Source organism: Lagenorhynchus albirostris, chromosome 1 (genome assembly GCF_949774975.1).
Source record: "Lagenorhynchus albirostris chromosome 1, mLagAlb1.1, whole genome shotgun sequence".
NCBI classification, from domain to species: Eukaryota; Metazoa; Chordata; class Mammalia; order Artiodactyla; family Delphinidae; genus Lagenorhynchus; species Lagenorhynchus albirostris.
In genome coordinates this window covers 129,553,785-129,574,331 of record NC_083095.1, presented here as the reverse complement: position 1 = coordinate 129,574,331, position 20,547 = coordinate 129,553,785, and the positions used below count along the sequence as shown (strand labels likewise).

The 20,547-nt window shown below is 36.7% G+C and overlaps 1 protein-coding gene across 1 annotated transcript in view; it reads left to right on the top strand.

Annotated features, from left to right (window-relative positions):
• MYO9A (myosin IXA) overlaps positions 1 to 20,547 on the top strand; it is a 266,091-nt gene that overhangs the window by 193,297 nt on the left and 52,247 nt on the right. The window contains exons 28-32 of the mRNA XM_060153325.1: positions 7,895 to 8,007; positions 11,577 to 11,719; positions 14,361 to 14,584; positions 15,079 to 15,195; positions 16,734 to 16,922. Coding sequence (XP_060009308.1) covers positions 7,895 to 8,007; positions 11,577 to 11,719; positions 14,361 to 14,584; positions 15,079 to 15,195; positions 16,734 to 16,922 — 786 coding nt within the window. The remainder of the gene's footprint in view (positions 1 to 7,894; positions 8,008 to 11,576; positions 11,720 to 14,360; positions 14,585 to 15,078; positions 15,196 to 16,733; positions 16,923 to 20,547) is intronic.

The following is a 20,547-nucleotide window of genomic DNA, read 5'->3' as shown; positions in this document are numbered from 1 at the left end:
GCTGCACGCAGGCCTTCTCCAGTCACAGCAAGTAGGGGCCTCGCACCACAGTGGCCTCTCCAGCCGCAGAGCACAGGCTCCAGCCACACGGGCCTCAGCAGTTGTGGCACGTGGGCTTGGCAGCTGTGGCTCACGGGCTCCAGAGCGCAGGCTCAACAGTTGTGCTGCCCGGGCACAGCTGCTCCGCAGCACGAGGGATCCTCCCGGACCAGGGACTGAACCCACATCCCCTGCACTGGCAGGCAGACTCCCAACCACTGTGCCACCAAAGACCTTTACTGTCTTTTTATTTCTTTCATGAGTTCATTCAACTCTACTTTCATTTCTACCCAGTTTTTGCTCTCTCAGGGTTAACTGTTCATTATCTTGATAGCTACTGTTTCTTCTTTTTTGGCTGCATTGGGTCTTCATTGCTGCACTTGGGCTTTCTCTAGTTGTGGCGAGTGGGGGCTACTCCTCGTTGCAGTGTGTGGGCTTCTCATAATGGTGGCTTCTCTTGCTGCAGAGCACAGGCTCTAAGCTCGTGGGCTTCCGTAGTTGCAGCACACGGGCTCAGTAGTTGTAGCTCACGGGCTCTAGACTGCAGGCTCGGTAGTTGTGGCGCATGAGCTTAGTTGCTCCGCGGCATGTGGGATCTTCCTGGACCAGGCATTGAACCCATGTCACCTGCATTGGCAGGTAGATTCTTTTTTTGTTTTTTTTAACATTTCTATTGTAGTATAATTGCTTTACAATGGTGTGTTAGTTTCTGCTTTATAACAAAGTGAATCAGCTATACATATACATATATCCACATATCTCCTCCCTCTTGTGTCTCCCACCACCCTCCCTATCCCACCCCTCTAGGTGGTCACAGAGCACTGAGCTGATCTCCCTGTGCTATGTGGCTCCTTTCCACTAGCTAGCTATTTTACGTTTGGTAGTGTATATATCCATGCCACTCTCTCACTTTGTCCCAGCTTACCCTTCCCCTCCCTGTGTCCTCAAGTCCATTCTCTATGTCTGCGTCTTTATTCCTGTCCTGCCCCTAGGTTCTTCAGATCCATGTTTTTTTTTAGATTCTGTATATATGTGTTAGCATACACTATTTGTTTTTCTCTTTCTGACTTCACTCTGTATGACAGTCTCTAGGTCCATCCACCTCACGACAAATGACTGAATTTCATTTCTTTTTATGGCTGAGTAATATTCCATTGTATATATGTGTAACATCTTTTTTTTTAACATTTTTATTGGAGTATAATTGCTTGGCAGTGGTGTGTTAGTTTCTGCTTTATAACAAAATGAATCAGTTATACATATACATATATACCCATATCTCTTCCCGCTTGCATCTCCCTCCCTCCCACCATTCTATCTGGTCACAAAACACCGAGCTGACCTCCCTGTGCTATGTGACTGCTTCCCACTAGCTATCGATATTTTACATTTGGTAGTGTATATATGCCCATATATACACTACCAGTCTCTCACTTTATCCCAGCTTACCTTTCCCCCTCCCCATGTCTCCAAGTCCATTCTCTAGTAGGTCTGCGTCTTTATTCCCGTCTTGCCCCTAGGTTCTTCATGACGTTTTCTCTTTTTTTTAGATTTCGTATATATGTGTTAGCATACGCTATTTGTTTTTCTCTTTCTGACTTCACTGTGTATGACAAACTCTAGGTCCATCCACCTCACTACAAATAACTCAATTTCATTTCTTTTTATGGCTGAGTAATATTCCAATATTCCATTGTATATATGTGCCACATCTTCTTTATCCATTCATCTGTCGATAGACACTTAGGTTGCTTCCATGTCCTGGCTATTGTAAATAGAGCTGCAGTGAACACTGTGGTACATGACTCTTTTTGCATTATGGTTTTCTCAGGGTATAAGCCCAGTAATGCGATATCTGGGTCATATGGTAGTTCTATTTTTAGTTTTTTAAGAATCTCCGTACTGTTCTCCATAGTGGCTGTATCAATTTACATTCCCACCAACAGTGCAAGAGGGTTCCCTTTTCTCCACACCCTCTCCAGCATTTATTGTTTGTAGATTTTTTGATGATGGCCATTCTGACTGGTGTGGGGTGATACCTCATTGTAGTTTTGATTTGCATTTCTCTAATGATTAGTGATGTTGAGCATCCTTTCATGTGTTTGTTGGCAAACTGTATATCTTCTTTGGAGAAATGTCTATTTAGGTCTTCTGCCCATTTTCAGATTGGGTTGTTTGTTTTCTTGACATTAAACTGCATGAGCTGCTTGTAAATTTTGGAGATTAATCCTTTGTCAATTGCTTCATTTGCAAATATTTTCTCCCATTCTGAGGGTTGTCTTTTCATCTTGTTTATGGTTTCCTTTGCTGTGCAAAAGCTTTTAAATTTTATTAGGTCCCACTTGTTTATTTTTATTTTTGTTTCCATTACCCTAGGAGGTGGATCAAAAAAGATTTTGCTGTGATTTATGTCATAGAGTGTTCCACTTATGTTTTCCTCTAACAGTTTTATAGTGTCTGGCCTTACATTTAGGTCTTTAATCCATTTTGAGTTTATTTTTGTGTATGGTGTTAGGAAGTGTTCTATTTTCATAGTTTAACATGTACCTGTCCAGTTTTCCCGGCCCCACTTATAGAAGAGGCTGTCTTTTCTCCATTGTATATCCTTTCCTTCATTACCAAAAATAAGGTGACCACATGTGCATGGGTTTACCTCTGGGCTTTCTATCTTGTTCCATTGATCTGTATTTCTGGTTTTGTGCCAGTACCATACTGTCTTGATTACTGTAGCTTTGTAGTATAGTCTGAAGTCAGGAAGTCTGATTCCTCCAGCTCCGTTTTTCTTTCTCAAGACTGCTTTGGCTATTCGGGGTCTTTTGTGTTTCCCTACAAATTGTGAAATTTTTTGTTCTAGTTCTGTGAAAAATGCCAGTGGCAGTTTGATAGGGATTGCATTGAATCTGTAGATTGCTTTGGGTAGTAGAGTCATTTTCACAATGTTGATTCTTCCAATCCAAGAACATGGTGTATCTCTCCATTTGTTTGTATCATCTTCATTTTCTTTCATCAGTGTCTTATAGTTTTCTGCATACAGGTCTTGTGTCTCCTTACATAGGTTTATTCCTAGGTATTCTATTCTTTTTGTTGCAGTGGTAAATGGGAGTGTTTCATTAATTTCTCTTTCAGAATTTTCATCATTAGTGTATAGGAGTGCAAGAGATTTCTGCGCATTAATTTTGTATCCCGCTACTTTACCAAATTCATTGATTAGCTCTAGTAGTTTTCTGGTAGCATCTTTAGGTTTCTCTATGTATAGTATCATGTCATCTGCAAACAGTGACAGCTTTACTTCTTCTTTTCCTATTTGGATGCCTTTTATTTCTTTTTCTTCTCTGATTGCTGTGGCTAAAACTTCCAAAACTATGTTGAATAAGAGTGGTGAGAGTGGGCAACCTTGTCTTGTTCCTGATCTTAGTGGAAATGTTTTCAGTTTTTCACCATTGAGAATGATGTTGGCTGTGGGTTTGTCATATATGGCCTTTATTATGTTGAGGTAGCTTCCCTCTATGCCTGCTTTCTAGAGGGTTTTTATCATAAATGGGTGTTGAATTTTGTTGAAAGCTTTTTCTGCATCTCTTGAGATGATCATATGATTTTTCTTCTTCAGTTTGTTAATATGGTTTATCGCATTGATTGATTTGCATATATTGAAGAACCCTTGCATTCCTGGAATAAACCCCACTTGATCATGGTGTATGATCCTTTTAATGTGCTGTTGGATTCTGTTTGATAGTATTTTGTTGAGGATTTTTGCATCATGTTCATCAGTGTTATTGGCCTGTAGTTTTCTTTCTTTGTGACATCTTTGTCTGGTTTTGGTATCAGGGTGATGGTGGCCTCATAGAATGAGTTTGGGAGTGGTCCTCCCTCTGCTACATTTTGGAAGAGTTTGAGAAGGATAGGTGTTAGTTCTTCTCTAAATGTTTGATAGAATTCGCCTCTGAAGCCATCTGGTCCTGGGCCTTTGTCTGTTGGAAGATTTTTAATCACAGTTTCAATTTCAGTGCTTGTGATTGGTCTGTTCATATTTTCTATTTCTTCCTGGTTTACTCTCGGCGGGTTGTGCAGTTCTAAGAATTTGTCCATTTCTTCCAGGTTGTCCATTTTATTGGCATAGAGTTGCTTGTAGTAATCTCTCATGATTCTATGTATTTCTGCAGTGTCAGTTGTTACTTCTCCTTTTTCATTTCTAATTCTTTTGAATTGAATCTTCTCCCTTTTTTTCTTGATGAGTCTGGCTAATGGTTTATCAATTTTATTTATCTTCTCATAGAACCAGCTCTTAGTTTTATTGATCTTTGCTATCATTTCCTTCATTTCTTTTTCATTTATTTCTGATCTGATCTTTATGATTTCTTTCCTTCTGCTAACTTTGGTTTTTTTTTGGTTCTTCTTTCTCTAGTTGCTTTAGGTGCAAGGTTAGGTTGTTTATTTGAGATGTTTCCTGTTTCTTAAGGTAGGGTTATATTGCTATAAACTTCCCTCTTAGAACTGCTTTTGATGCATCCTATAGATTTTGGGTCATCGTGTCTCCATTGTCATTTGTTTCTAGGTATTTTTTGATTTTCTCTTTGATTTCTTCAGTGATCACTTGGTTATTAAGTAGTGTATTGTTTAGCCTTCATGTGTTTGTACTTTTTACAGATCTTTTCCTGTAATTGATATCTAGTCTCATAGTGTTGTGGTTGGAAAAGATGCTTGATACGATTTCAATTTTCTTAAATTTACCAAGGCTTGATTTGTGACTCAAGATATGATCTATCCTGGAGAATGTTCCATGAGCACTTGAGAAGAATGTGTATTCTGTTGTTTTAGGATGGAATGTCCTACAAATATCTATTAAGTCCATCTTGTTTAATGTATCATTTAAAGCTTGTGTTTCCTTATTTATTTTCATTTTGGATGACCTGTCCATTGGTGTAAGTGAGGTGTTAAAGTCTCCCACTATTATTGTGTTACTGTCGATTTCCTCTTTTATAACTGTTAGCATTTGCCTTAGTATTGAGGTGTTCCTATGTTGGGTGCATATATATTTATAATTGTTCTATCCTCTTCTTGGATTGATCCCTTGATCATTATGTAGTGTCCTTCCTTGCTCTTGTAACAATCTTTATTTTAATGTCTATTTTATCTGATATGAGTGTAGCTACTCCAGCTTTCTTTTGAGTTCCATTTGCATGGAATATCTTTTTCCATCCCCTCACTTTCAGTCTGTATGTGTCCCTAGGTCTGAAGTGGGTCTCTTGTAGACAGCATATAGGTGGGTCTTGTTTCTGTATCCATTCAGCAAGCCTGTGTCTTTTGGTTGGAGCATTTAATCCATTCACGTTTAAGGTAATTATCGATATGTATGTTCCTATGACCATTTTCTTAATTGTTTTGGATTTGTTTTTGTAGGTCCTTTTCTTCTCTTGTGTTTCCCACTTAAAGAAGTTCCTTTAGCATTTGTTGTAAAGCTGGTTTGGTAGTGCTGAGTTCTCTTAACTTTTGCTTGTCTATAAAGGTTTTAATTTTTCCGTCGAATCTGAATGAGATCCTTGCTGGGTAGAGTAATCTTGGCTGTAGGTTTTTCCCTTTCCTCATTTTAAATATGTGTTGTCACTTCCTTCTGGCTTGCAGAGTTTCTGTTGAAAGATCAGCTGTTAACCTTATGGAGTTTCCCTAGTATGTTATTTGTTGTTTTTCCCTTGCTGCTTTTAATATTTTTTCTTTGTATTTAATTTTTGATAGTTTTATTAATATGTGTCTTGGCGTGTTTCTCCTTGGATTTATCCTGTATGGGAGTCTCTGTGCTTCCTGAACTTGATTGACTATTTCCTTTCCCATATTAGGGAAGTTTTCAACGATAATGTCTTCAAATACTTTCTCAGTCCCTTTCTTTTTCTCTTCTTCTTCTGGGACCCCTATAATTCAAACGTTGGTGCATTTAATGTTGTCCCAGAGATCTCTAAGACTGTGCTCAATCCTTTTCATTCTTTTTTCTTTATTCTGCTCTGCAGTAGTGATTTCCACTATTTTATCTTCCAGTTCACTTATCCATTCTTCTGCCTCAGTTATTCTGCTATTGATTCCATCTCTAGAATTGTTAATTTCATTTATTGTGTTGTTCATCATTGTTCGTTTGCTCTTTAGTCCTTTTACGTTGTTGTTAAATGTTTCTTGTATTTTCTCCATTCTGTTTCCTAGATTTTGGATCATCTTTACTATCCTTACTCTGAATTCTTTTTCAGGTAGACTGCCTATTTCCTCTTCATTTATTTGGTCTCGTGGGTTTTTACCTTGCTCCTTCATCTGCTGTGTGTTTCTCTGTCTTCTCATTTTGCTTAACTTACTGTGCTTGGGGTCTCGTTTTCGCTGGCTGCAGGTTCATAGTTCCTGTTGTTTTTGGTGTTTGTCCCCAGTGGCTAAGGTTGGTTCAGTGGGTTGTGTAGGCTTCCTGGTGGAGGGGACTGGTACCTGTGTTCTCTTGGATGAGGCTGGATCTTGTCTTTCTGGTGTTCTGGAGTGTCTGCGACCTTAGTATGATTTTAGGCAGCCTCTCTGCTAATGGGTGGAGTTGTGTTCCTGTCTTGCTCGTTGTTTGGCATAGGGTGTCCAACACTGTAGCTTGCTGGTTGTTGAGTGTAGCTGGGTCTTAGCATTGTGATGGAGTCTCTGAGAGAGCTTTCGCCATTTGATATTATGTGGAGCTGGGAGGTCTCTAGTCGATCAATGTCCTGAACTTGGCTTTCCCACCTCAGAGGCACAGGCCTGACACCCGGCCAGAGCAGGAAGACCCTGTCAGCCACACGGCTGATCTCCACTTCTGCTGGTATTGAGGTTCACACCTCTAGCCTTTTGTTGGAGTCACCCCACTGATGAAGACAGGACCCTCAACAGCCGGTTGTCGGCAGGTGGATTCTTAACCACTGCACCACCAGTGAAGTCCCTGTTTCATATTATTTTGTCTAAGTTTTTGTTTTCTTTTGTTTTTGTTTTTGGTTGTTTCAGGCAAGAGTATAGAACAGGTTCTTGTTACTCCATCTTGGCCAGAAGCAGAAGTCTGTTCTTTAAATTTAGCAGCTCAGAATATTTACTATTTCTGTTGATAAGGCCATAGTCATGCAGACCAAAAGGTTAAAGAAAAGATTATGACTGTATAAAAATGAAATATTAGAAAAATTACTTGAATAGGTAACAAGAAATTCTGTCCTCCAAATGGTATTGTCTTTAAAGGGGCACATTGTAAACAAATGGAGCAAGAGTTATCAATTGAAATTCAGGTCCTTTTTAAAGCTATGTAAGTTGTTCATAATTTAGACCATTAGTGAGTATAATGATATTTTATTCTTTGGTCTTTTGGTTTTTCTTATCTTCCTGTGTTCTAGATCTTTTAAATCCTTAACTGGATATAAGAATCTATAGTAGCAAGTTAGCCATAAAAATAATTATCATCTTTTTAGGGACAAATAAAAGAAGGTATGAAAAACTATGCTTAGTATTCTAGATTTATCAGGTCCTGGATCTTTTGTCTCTATCTTTAGATGGTTTTGATTTTTTCTTACTTTTCCACTTGATGTTCTTTTTTTTCTTTCACCCTACTTGATATTCTTTGTTAAATTGTTGGAAAACATGAGCTTGTAGGTCCTGTTTAGCATTTTCATTGACCCAAGTTCTCTTTACTTCAGATTACTGTATGAAGTTAATGGAGTTTTTAGTAGGTTTTTTATTTTAATGCATCTCGGAGTAATATGAATGTATTTTTGAATGTTTTTAATAGGTGTAATTCTCAAATAATTCTATAACCTGAGTTTTAATTACAGTGCTATGATATAATTACTTGGTTTTAAGGTCTTTACATATGTAATTATTACAGATATCACAGCGTTTTTCCTCAGTTGATGAAGAAGCAAAGCTTCATAAGACCATGTCTCAAGGAGAGATTACGAAGTTGGCAGTGAGACAGAAGGCTTCAGATTCAGATATAAGGTATAAAGCATAAACTGACTGTTAATAGGGGTAATATAATTTTATTTACTAATAGACCATAGTTAAATACTGAGCATCTTTTTAAAAGCATAATTGATAGAATAGCTATCAATTTTGAAAGTTTTGAAATTTATTTTTCAACAAATACTAAGTACCTACTGTGTGACAGTAGCATAAATAATTCAGATATATATAATGAGCTTTGTCTTTTTATATGTTTAGCACTGTGATTTGGGCAAAGTCTTTACATCATTATATGACTTAGGATTTTTGGTTGTAAAAGAAAAGAGATTAGACCAGATTAGACTGAAAATATTTTCCAGTTTTGGACTTGGATTCTATTCTGAGTTAAGTGTTTTACAAATGGAACTGGAAAAGACTTTCAGGAAAGAACTCTGTTCTCTTTAGGAGAGTATATGAAGTTTTTATTTACCAAGAATATGTCTTGGGCTTCCCTGTTGGCGCAGTGGTTGAGAGTCTGCCTGCTAATGCAGGGGACACGTGTTTCAGCCCTGGTCTGGGAAGATCCCACATGCCGTGGAGCAACTAGGCCCGTGAGCCACAAGTATTGAGCCTGTGCGTCTGGAGCCTGTGCTCCGCAACAGGAGAGGCCATGACAGTGAGAGGCCCGCGCACCACGATGAAGAGTGGCCCCCGCTTGCCACAACTAGAGAAAGCCCTTGCACAGAAATGAAGACCCAACACAGCCAAAAATAAAAATAAATTAATTAAAAGAAGGCTCAAAAAAAAAAATGTCTTTGTCCCTTACCATGTTATATAAGGCAGTTGGGCCCTCACTGAACATTTGAATATCTCATTGAAGTCTATCTGGTTCATAACCCTGTTAAAGATCAGTTTCTCAATGACTATAGAGGCATAATCCAAGGTAACCCAAATCTAGAGCAGATTATGCTGGAGATCAAATTTTGGGAAACAAAATGTAACATATAAAAAACATACAGGTGGAGATAGCAGATTAACTATATAAATTTAATTTCCACATCCTCCTAAAATAACAAAACCTATGCAGGACAAAAACAACAGGAGACAGCAATAATAAAACAGGAGACAGCAATAATAAAAATGGAGACAGCAATAATAAAAACGTGGAATCCTAAAAGTAGATAGACAAATTTTAAATGTCTTTATAGATAGGAGAAAGTTGAATCCTAAACCAACTGGGTAAAACTGAGAAAGAAGCATCTGGCTGGCTGGTCTTCCCCAATCCTAGCAGAAAACAGGAGATTTATTTTCTGGAAAGGATAAAACAGAAGATTTCTGCACTTGGAGGTAACCAGATACAGTTGAGGTGGGGTACATATTTGGAACAGGGAGATTTAATGAATGTTTACATACTGAATGTTAAGATCCCCCAGATTTTTTTCTGTATTCTGCTTCCACGTTTCACATACCCTCTAAGCAGATGATTCAAAGAGTCTTTGGGACTTCCATCCAACCCTCATGGAAAGACCTAAAGATATTTCTATCAGGGGCTCTCCCTACAAATTGGACCAGCCAGATAACCCTACAAGGACAACCACAGTTTGGAAGCCCCACCAATGCACACTAGACCTTCCAAGAAGCTTGTTTATACCCTACTTTTGATCACCACACATTTGAGGAGACATTAGAAGTGAAAGAATCTAAAACTAATTGATAAAATACAACTTGGAAGCAATAAACTATACAGGGGAAAGAAAACTTCAAGACAGACAAATACAACTATCAGTAGACCTTCTGCATAAATAAATATAACTACATTCATGAAACCAAACAGAATACTTTAAAGGGAAACATTCATAATAAAAAAGTATTTGAAAATTGAAACTGTGATAGCATAAAGAAGTCAGAAGAGTTAGAAAGAAAGTTGAGGACATCTGTCAGAAAGTTGAGCCAAAAGACAAATGGATAGAAGAGACAAGAAAAGATAGGAAAATTAGAGGAGCAGTTCAGGACGTCCAGTGACCCACTGATAGGAGCTCTGGAAAGATAGGACAAAGTAAAAATAAAGTAATTCAAATAAATTTCATGGAACTGAAGGACTTGAGTTTCTATAGATTGAAAGGACCCCCTGAGGGCCCAACATAATGAATGAAAATAGACCCATACCAAGAGACACGTCATCATAAAACAGTAGAGACAAAACACATCTCCATTATGATGGTGAAAGTAGCTTTTTAAGTGATGGTTGTACAGCAATCACTGAGGGAGCCGTGCCAGATTAGAGCAGGTTAGATGGCTCTGGGAAAGATTTCTTCAAGAACATGGAACTGATGGTGTACCTACTATGTCTCAACATGTTGAGAGGAGATACTCATAAATGAGGAGACACTTGGAGGTGAATTGGATGTAGGAAAGTGAGCAAATGTAAAACAAAACACTAACTCTAGAAAAATATTGGTTATGGAGGGTACTGTATGTCTCAGTTGTGAATATTATTTACAGAGTAAAAAAAATAGTGAATACTACTAAAAGAAAATACTGTGTATTGATCTAACTAAAATTATGATATTCTGTTGCGGGGATGTCTGTGTTTGTGGAGGGTATAGAACTGGAGTGTTGGAATATGCTTAATTATTATTTGTGGTCATAAATATGATAGCAATATAAGTATGGTAAATATTAAAAGAATCAGTTAAATAAATTCAAAAGCGTTGCTCTAGGGAGCAGAAAAGGAATGAGAATGGCAGGAGAATGCTATCATTTGTAATAAGTCTTGTAGAACAATTTCCCTTTATACTATATGGATGTATAGGATTAGTAATAAGCTATTAGAAAAAGAAGGAAGCATGGATAAAAGAACATGGGCTTCAAAAGCAGACAGACCTGATTTTAACTTCCATCTCCATCAGCCCTCTGAGCCTCAGGTTGCTCATGTGTAAAGTTAGGATAAAAATACCTATTTATCATGGTAGTTGTGAAAAGAAGGCATCATAAGTAAGGCATAGTGCCTGGCTCCTAGTTGATGCTCAAAAATAAAGGAACCAACAAATTAATGTACAAGTAAGCCTCCTAGTACGAGGTTAGGATACATACTATATGGTCAGTAAATGTGAACTGTTATTATCTCAGGATGTTTCCTTGATTTATATGATGGGAGACAGTATATAAGCACTAATGAGGCAATATAGAGCATAGTTGGTGTGATTCTCAACTTTGTTACTCACTGGCTGTGTAACCTTGGGAAAGTTACCTAATGTTTAAGCTACCAGTTTTTCACCTGAAAAACGGTTATGGTTTGAATGTCAACTTGTTGTTATAGTTAATTAAGGTAATTCTATATAAGCACTTGTACCTGGAGCATGATAACAACTCAAATAAATGATGGGTTTTTTTTAACATTCCTGAGTCTCATTATTTCTGTATTCAAGATGAGGAAGCTATCATTTACCTTCCAGATGAAGTTTAAATGTACACTTGAAGATTAAATATGACTAAACTTAACTATGAAGGTTAAATGAATTAATTCACATGAAAGGTGTTTATATAACTTAAAGTGATGTACAGATATTGTCAATAGGACATGCTAATTTCCATTGTTACTTTGTTGTTGTTGTTGTTGTTAACAGACCTCAGAGAGCTAAGATGAGATTCTGGGCCAAAGGGAAACAAGGGGAGAAGAAGACTACCAGAGTGAAACCTGCCACCCATTCGGAGGTTTCGGCACTCTTTGCTGGCTCAGATGTGATTCCAGCTCATCAGTTTCCAGATGGTAAAAATGGACAAAGGGTGGAGATTGTCTTCATAATTTCTGTTTACTCTTTCTGAAAGTTTACGATCCCTCTAGTATTTGTAATGGTAATCCTGTTGGTGAGATATTCTAATGAGTTAGGACCAAGATTGTTAAGTCCCTCCTTAACTAACAGATAATTATAAAATTAAATTTAACCTATAATAGAAGTTTCAGGGAAATGTGGTACAAAACAGTGAAGTAACAACAACTTCAAGAATGACTGTGAATCTTTGATTAGCCTCAGTTTTCTAAAGTGTAAAAATCTAACCATCATTCATTCACTTAACAAATGTATATTCCTAGTAAAAATTAATGTCAGCAGCTAATTTTTGAGTGCTTACTACATACAAGGCACTGTACTAAGCATATTGTATGTATTAACTTGATTGATCCTCACAACAATTTTTTGAGGTTGGTATGATTATTATTCCCAGTTTATAGATAAGAAAGCTGAGGCACAGAGAGTTATTTGCTTATACACATATAGCAATTGGCAGAGCTGAGATTTGAATTCAGGCAGTCTAGCTCCAGAGTCCGTATTCATAACCATTGTGCTGAAGTACCTATTATATGTTCCTGGGACTTTATAGTGGTAGCTGTTATTTTAACTTTTGGGGCATCAATCATAGCACATTAGAAAATACCCAACAGTTAGTTCATCTGTTGAGATATGGCCTTTCTAAATGCTAGAATTATTAACTCTCCAAGGATTCCAGTAGTCCCAGTATTAGAAGATTAGCCCATTCTTCCCAAGCCCTTTGCTCAAGTATGTATGAACGTTTTTAATTACCATGTAAAGATGCCAGCTGTCTTAAACAGGGATATACATCAGAGGTGGATGTGTAGTAATGAGTGGGTAAAATACCGGTGGGTGGATGAAATATCAGTATTGAATAAAATAGAAAGAGGCCCTAGGAAGAAAGTTATTATCTCTAAGAAGAGATAGAACAGGCCCAGTTAAAGTAAGTAAACAAAACTTCTCACATCTAGAATGAGATAAAAATAAAGGGACAAAGGATAAGATAAAGGGAGGAAAGATCAAGTTTCACATGGGAATGGATCAGCCAGAGCAGAGGCATCTGTGTGTCAAAGGAAAAACTGGTAGAAATTTAATTAGAACCCTGTTTTCTGTCTTGTGGCTTTGCTCCTATCACTTTGCAAACTGATATGGATAAAACCAGTAGTAAATTAAGTGAATACTACAGGTTTAGTTTGGAAAATTTGGAATTCCTAAGAGGATCAATTCATTTTATCTTATCTGGTTTACAGTAGTCATTCTAAATTTTTCATATTTCACAGTTATATTCTCCACTGCTGATTTCCAAGAAGGAATTAGGAAGCTCTTTGGTTGAAGTATATGTTATTAGCAGACTTCATTGTGTGTTTGCTTAATAAGGATACATGTATAAAAATTGATTGTAGCCTTTTTATTTATCTTTGGGTAGAAATTTATTAAGGTAGCCCTTGTTTTTAATGCTGAAATTGGATTATAGACAGTTTCTTTAGTAACTATTATTTCTTTTAGTATAAAGAACGATATTGACTTTGCTAAATGAAATAATTAGATACTTGTATATCTAGGTTATATAATGGAATTAATATTAGTTGACACCAATTTGAATATACTTATATCCTATATCTTGATAATTTTTATTCTGGTGCCATATCTCAAGTTTGTTTCACTTCCTGCCTAAGGTGGCATTTAGCAAGTAGGAGGCTATTTTTTTTCCTTTATTGTCAGAATTAGCTTTTCGATGGAATGAGGGTATACCATTGGACAGAAGGTAAGGTAAATATATGTGGGGAAAACATGTGAAATGGGGCCAACTTTCTCATCAAGCCCCAGGTAGGCGTTGGCAAATCCAGTGTAGTTCTAGATTATAATGGACTACATGGAACCCAATTTCTCTGGTGTAAACAATTGCAGAGAAAATTTGTTGTGTTTTACAGTATTATATACAGAGCTAGTTAATTCCAGGAATTATCTGAGAAATTCATACAGTTATTGGGGAAATATATGTGAAAATCCTAAATAGCAAGCAGACACAGGCAGAAGTGAACCAGTTGAGTTACCTGGTTCCCTAAATAGAGGTTGCCAGCCTAACACCAGATATTGTCACTGGAGCATTTATGGCTTTAGACCCTAGTAAACAAATAATAATAATTATCAAACTTCACTGGCTTATTGGATTTGTATATAACTGGATGTTCTTTCAAACAGATATAGTAAAGCTATGACTGGGTTAATAGTCAGCATTTCACATGCTAGTGTGATTGTGTACTCTTCTCTCTTTTCTTTGGGACTGAGGTCTTTGGGATCCAGGCTTCAGTTCTACAAGACACTTCCATCCAGATTTTCAGTATCAGACCTCATCTCTTTGGGAGACACAATAGAATTTCCCATTGAAAAGTGATAATTCTTAAATACATTTTCTGTACAAATGTACAATCTGGATTTACTGCCTAACTGCCTGAACTTAAACATTAATGTTACTTTACTTTTCGGATATTTACATGTTTCCTTCAGTGACTTACTAAAGGAACTTAAAAAGAAGGATGTAGAGATTTCAGTATTTTTACTAAAAGAAATTTTTTTTGGACACTCTATCTTGATTTATAGAATTATCTCAGAATCAGCCAACACCTCCACTGAGTCCAGAATTGCCTGGGAGTTGCCGGAAGGAGTTCAAAGAGAACAAAGAGCCTTCTCCAAAGGCAAGGCGCAAGAGAAATGTGAAGATCAGCAGCGTGGCTTTGGAGTCTATGCATTGGCAAAATGACTCTGTCCAGATCATAGCAAGTGCCAGTGATTTAAAAAGCATGGATGAATTTCTTCTGAAAAAGGTACCCTGTGCCTGCTCAGTGAGGCCCCTGAGCAGCTTTGACTGTGGAATGCTTGTATATCAGGATATGCCCCCTAAAGGATATATGCTTCAATAAGTTAGAGCATCTGTTTCTTTACCAGAAAGGTACAAATAGTAGGATTCGTATGAGTTAGACTGCGTAGACAGGATTTAAAGTTTTAGGCTTTACTGTTGACTTCAGTTTTACCGTAACTGTCATGTTGCATTCTGTATGGGAAGGTGAGGCTTGTCATTGCACACTTTGAGTTGTCTTTCTGGTAGCAGAACTGTGGAATCATACAGTGTTAGAAGGGACTTTAGAAATCATCTAGTAGTAATAAAACTTTGGCTACCTGGTCATGCTTTTTTCTGGGTCCCATGATAGTTTGCCCTTTCAGGACAGTCATTGTTGAAGAAACAGTATGTGTCCAGAGTGGCATTCACTTCTTTTCAATTTAGTTGATTGTGTACAAAATCTCTTTCTGTGGTCCCCAGATGAATGACCTAGATAATGAAGACAGCAAGAAAGACACACTAGTGGATGTTGTATTTAAAAAAGCTCTGAAAGAATTTCGGCAGAATATCTTCAGCTTTTATTCATCTGCATTGGCGGTAAGTTAAACTGTGTCAGGAGATATTCAGAAGTTCAACATATGAAAAATTTGACAATGCCATAAAAAATAATACAGGGGCCATGTTCAACTAGAGATTTCTCCAGTGTCTTCTTTTTGTTTTAGGGATAGATAGGGAAAAGCATACTGACTGACCTCAGATTAATAGCATTCTCAAACTTCCTTGAGCTGTTTTTTTTTTCCCCCCTGTTATAGGTATATTTTCATCTTAAGGTATTGAATTCAGATATTCTAGGTATGATTCTTTTTCACCCAGTGGCTCTTTACTATTTTGACTTCTCATGATCCTTTTAGCTCTGGCTCCAGCTTCTAATTCTCATTTGTGTTGGAATTATACTTTTTTATTCAGTAGAATTAGAGCAGTTTATGTTCACCAATTTCTATATATGAGTTTGTATCACTTTCAGATTTACCTATACTTTCATATGATGTTGGTCATGGTTTAGAAAATTTATTATTGGTGCTAAAGTATATAATAATTAATGCTTTTGATCTATAGAATCTTTATTAATATCTCTGAATTGTCATATTTATTCTATAAAAAATAATTTGTATTTAATTGGTTTTTCTTTGTTCAACCTGTAATTTAATGTGTAAAGAGAAATCAGGAGAACTTTCCTATGTATATTCTACTCAGTATAAGATTTTTTTGCCTTTTAAAAGTAGGAACCATGCAGTCTTAGCAATAATTTTAAGACCATAATAAAGTAGTAATCAGGCTACGGCAAATGACTAGGTTTGGGTAGAGACAGTGTTGGCCATATTTTTCTAATCCTGCTAACTGCTTGTCATGCTTCATACCTTTATTTTCTAGGTTAGGGACCAATATACTTTGTATCACATAGGAAGAGCCAACGTTATGAAATAGAGCTTAATAGTGGTTTTCTAACCCTGGATCAAAGAGGTTCAACTTATAATTCCAAGGAGGTGAAAGAGAAATACATTTTAAATGTATATAATACGTTTGGGTCACTTAAATCCTGTTTTTTTCTTTCTCATGAAGACTCCACACCTCATTTAAATAAGTTAAAAGGAATTCCATGTAGATTCCTTTGCAAGAAATACGGTGTTATTCTAAGCATGTCATTCTTCTTTGGAAAAATGAATCAAAGTAAAGGTTGCCTAATGTTTCACTAGGCAAGAATTCAGGTATTCACTTTTTCAGTTTTAGAGTGGAACTATCTAAACAAGGTTCATTTCTGGGGATAGGTAATTAAGAGGGAGGCAAATAATCTTTATAGCTAAATATAGTTAAAAATTCCCAGGGCTTTCTCCAATTACTACATTGTTTAAACTGTTAGGTATTTTACTAAAATTTAGCAGGTTTTATTCTGCAGACATTCCATAGTAGAGTGGGAATTTACAAATACCACATGACCTCATGGACATGCCCATTAGAAAGTATATCAGGATCCTAATTTTTATTCAAAATAATTACCCAATAAAAATTGAATCAGTCTTCTATATATAAAGAATTTCTTCATAAAACCTTACATTTCTTCTCTTACTGCTTATTAGATAGATGATGGGAAAAGCATACGGTATAAAGACCTCTACGCACTATTTGAACAGATTTTGGAAAAGACCATGAGGCTTGAGCAGCGTGATTGGAGTGAATCTCCAGTCAGAGTTTGGGTCAACACTTTTAAAGTGTTTTTAGATGAATATATGAATGAATTCAAGACTCTGGAATATATACCCACAAAGGTAAATATATTTTGATTTCTAAAAGGATTCAGTTATGAATTCTTCTTAAGAGTCTGGGACATCTGGTATTTGAGAAAAACATTACAGTGAACATGTCAACTACTTTAGCACTACTTTAGATCCAGCAAACTCCATTCTGTCCTAAAAGTTCATCAGACTGTATTATCAAAGCCTTCTGCCATTAATATATTCTTCACTGAGTTAAAATGTCATGTTGTGCCATTAAGATTATACCCTCAGCTTTGATAGAGGTAAGTACATAAATTTCCTTTCGAAAAACAGTGGTTAAAGATGTGATTAGTTGTATCATCTAGTGCCTTTATGTAAGGACCCACGAATTATATTTCTCCTTGAATTAGGTTTTAGGAAAATGTATGTTTCTGAATATCTATGTAATAGTAATAATAAACTTTATTTATTGAGTACCAGGAATTATACTAGGTGTTTGATATTTTATTTACTTCTTGCTTCAGCCCTATTAAATAATTATTATGAAATTCTTATTACAGAAGAGATAGTAGGCTTAGAGAAGGTTGTCAGTGTGTTTCCTTTCAGTACCCCAACTGAAATAATTAGGTATCTGATTATTGGGTAGCAGGAATACCGTTAATCCTTTTTATTGTCTCCCATTTTATTTTCAGTTATTCTGATTTATGTATATTTAGATTTATAAAACATTTGAAATCATTTTGAAGTAATCAGATATAAATAAATCTTTGAAAATTCTTCTGTTCTACATCTAAGTTGGGGTCTTATGTTATGCAGAAGAAGATTCTTATTAGGCTTATTCTGCCTTTGTTTGCAATTTTAAAAGGTTAGATTGAGATTGTTCTCTACTATGGCTAACAAGAAACGTCATATGTAAAAGAACTTTTCCATGTCCCAGATGATACCTTTTAAAAAAAAAAATTTCTTTTTATTTATTTTTGGCTGCATTGGGTCTTCGTTGCTGCGCGTGGGCTTTTCTCTAGTTGCGGCGAGCCGGGGCTACTCTTTGTTGTGGTGCATGGGCTTCTCATTGCGCTGGCTTCTCTTCTTGCGGAGCATGGCCCCTAGGCACGCGGGCTTCAGTAGTTGTGGCTTGCAGGCCCTAGAGCGCAGGCTCAGGAGTTGTGGCGCACGGGCTTAGTTGCTCCGCGGCACATGTGGATCTTCCCAGAGCAGGGCTCAAACCCATGTCCCCTGTGTTGGCAGGCGGATTCTTAACCACGGCGCCACCAAGAAAGTCCTCCAGATGATACCTTTTGTTTTTTAATTTAATTTATTTTTTTATACAGCAGGTTCTTATTAGTTACCCATTTTATACATATTAGTGTATATATGTCAATCCCAATCTCCCAGTTCATCCCACCACCAGCCCCGCCGCCACTTTCCTCCCTTGGTGTCCATACGTTTGTTCTCTACATCTGTGTCTCAATTTCTGCCCTGCAAATGCCTCATCTGTACCATTTTTCTAGGTTCCACATATATGCATTAATTTACAATATTTGTTTTTCTGACTTACTTCACTCTGTATGACAGTCTCTAGATCCATCCACGTCTCTACAAATGACACAATTTCGTTCCTTTTTATGGCTGAGTAATATTCCATTGTATATATGTACCACATCTTCTTTATCCATTCGTCTGTCGATGGGCATTTAGGTTGCTTCCATGACCTGGCTATTGTAAATAGTGCTGCAATGAACATTGGGGTGCATGTGTCTTTTTGAATTATGGATTTCTCTGGGTATATGCCCAGTAGTGGGATTGCTGGATCATATGGTAATTCTATTTTTAGCTTTTTAAGGAACCTCCATACTTTTCTCCATCAATTTACATTCCCACCAACAGTGTAAGAAGGTTCTCTTTTCTTCACACCCTCTCCAGCATTTGTTGTTTGTAGATTTTCTGAAGATGCCCATTCTAACTGGTGTGAGGTGATACCTCATTATAGTTTTGATTTGCATTTCTCTAATAATTAGTGATGTTGAGCAGCTTTTCATGTGCTTTGTGGCTATCTGTATGTCTTCTTTGGAGAAATGTCTATTTAGGTCTTCTGCCCATTTTTGGATTGGGTTGTTTGTTTCTTTAATATTGAGCTGCATGAGCTGTTTATATGTTTTAGAGATTAATCCTTTGTCCGTTGATTCATTTGCAAATATTTTCTCCCATTCGGAGGGTTCTCTTTTCGTCTTGTTTATGGTTTCCTTTGCTGTGCAAAAGCTTTGAAGTTTCATTAGGTCCCATTTGTTTATTTTTGTTTTTATTTCCATTACCCTAGGAGGTGGATCAAAAAAGATCTTGCTGTGATTTATGTCAAAGAGTGTTTTTCCTATGTTTTCCTCTAAGAGTTTTATAGTGTCCTGTCTTACATTTAGGTCTCTAATCCATTTTAGGTTTATTTTTGTGGATGGTGTTAGGGAGTATTCTACTTTCATTCTTTTACATGTAGCTGTCCAGTTTTCCCAGCACCACTTATTGAAGAGACTGTCTTTTCTCCATTATATATCCTTGCCTCCTTTGTCATAGATTAGTTGACCATAGGTACGTGGGTTTATCTCTGGGCTTTCTATCTTGTTCCACTGATCTATGTTTCTGTGTTTGTGCCAGTGCCATATTGTCTTGATTACTATAGCTTTGTAGTATAGTCTGAAGTCAAGGAGTCTGATTCCTCCAGCTCCGTTTTTTTCCCTCAAGTTTGCTTTGGCTATTTGGGGTCTGTTGTATCTCCATACACATTTTAAGATTTTTTTGTTCTAGTTCTGTAAAAAAATGCCATTGGTAGTTTGAAATGGATTGCATTGAGTCTGTAGATTGCTTTGGGTCGAATAATCATTTTCACAATACTGATTCTTGCAATCCACGATCATGGTATATCTCTCATTCTGTTTGTGTCATCTTTGATTACTTATATCAATGTCTTACAGTTTTCTGAATACAGGTGTTTTACCTCCTTACGTAAGTTTATTCCTAGGTATTTTTTATTGTTGTTATTGTTGAAGTGGTGAATGGGATTGTTTCCTTAATTTCTCTTTCTGATCTTTTGCTGTTAGTGTATAGGAATGCAAGAGATTTCTGTGCATTAATTTTGTATCCTGCAACTTTACCAAATTCATTGATTAGCTGTATTAGTTTTCTTGTGGCATCTTTAGGATTCTCTATGTGTAGTATCATGTCATCTGCAAACAGTGACAGGTTTACTTAAGCTTTTCCAATTTGAATTCCTTTTATTTCTTTTTCTTCTCTGATTGCCATGGCTAAGACTTCCAAAACTGTTGGATAATAGTGGTGAGAATGGACATCCTTGTCTTGTTCCTGATCTTAGAGGAAATGTTTTCAGTTTTTCACCATTGAGAATGATGTTTGCTGTGGATTTGTCGTATATGGCCTTTATTATGTTGAGGTAGGTTCCCTCTATACCCACTTTCTGGAAAGTTTTTATCATAAACAGGTGTTGAATTTTGTTGAAAGCTTTTTCTGCATCTATTGAGATGATCATATGGTTTTCATGCTTCAATTTGTTAATATGGAGTATCACGTTGAATTGCATATATTGAAGATTCCTTGCATCCCTGGGATAAATCCCACTTGATCATGGTGTATGATCCTTTTAATGTGTTGTTGAATTCTGATTGCTAGTATT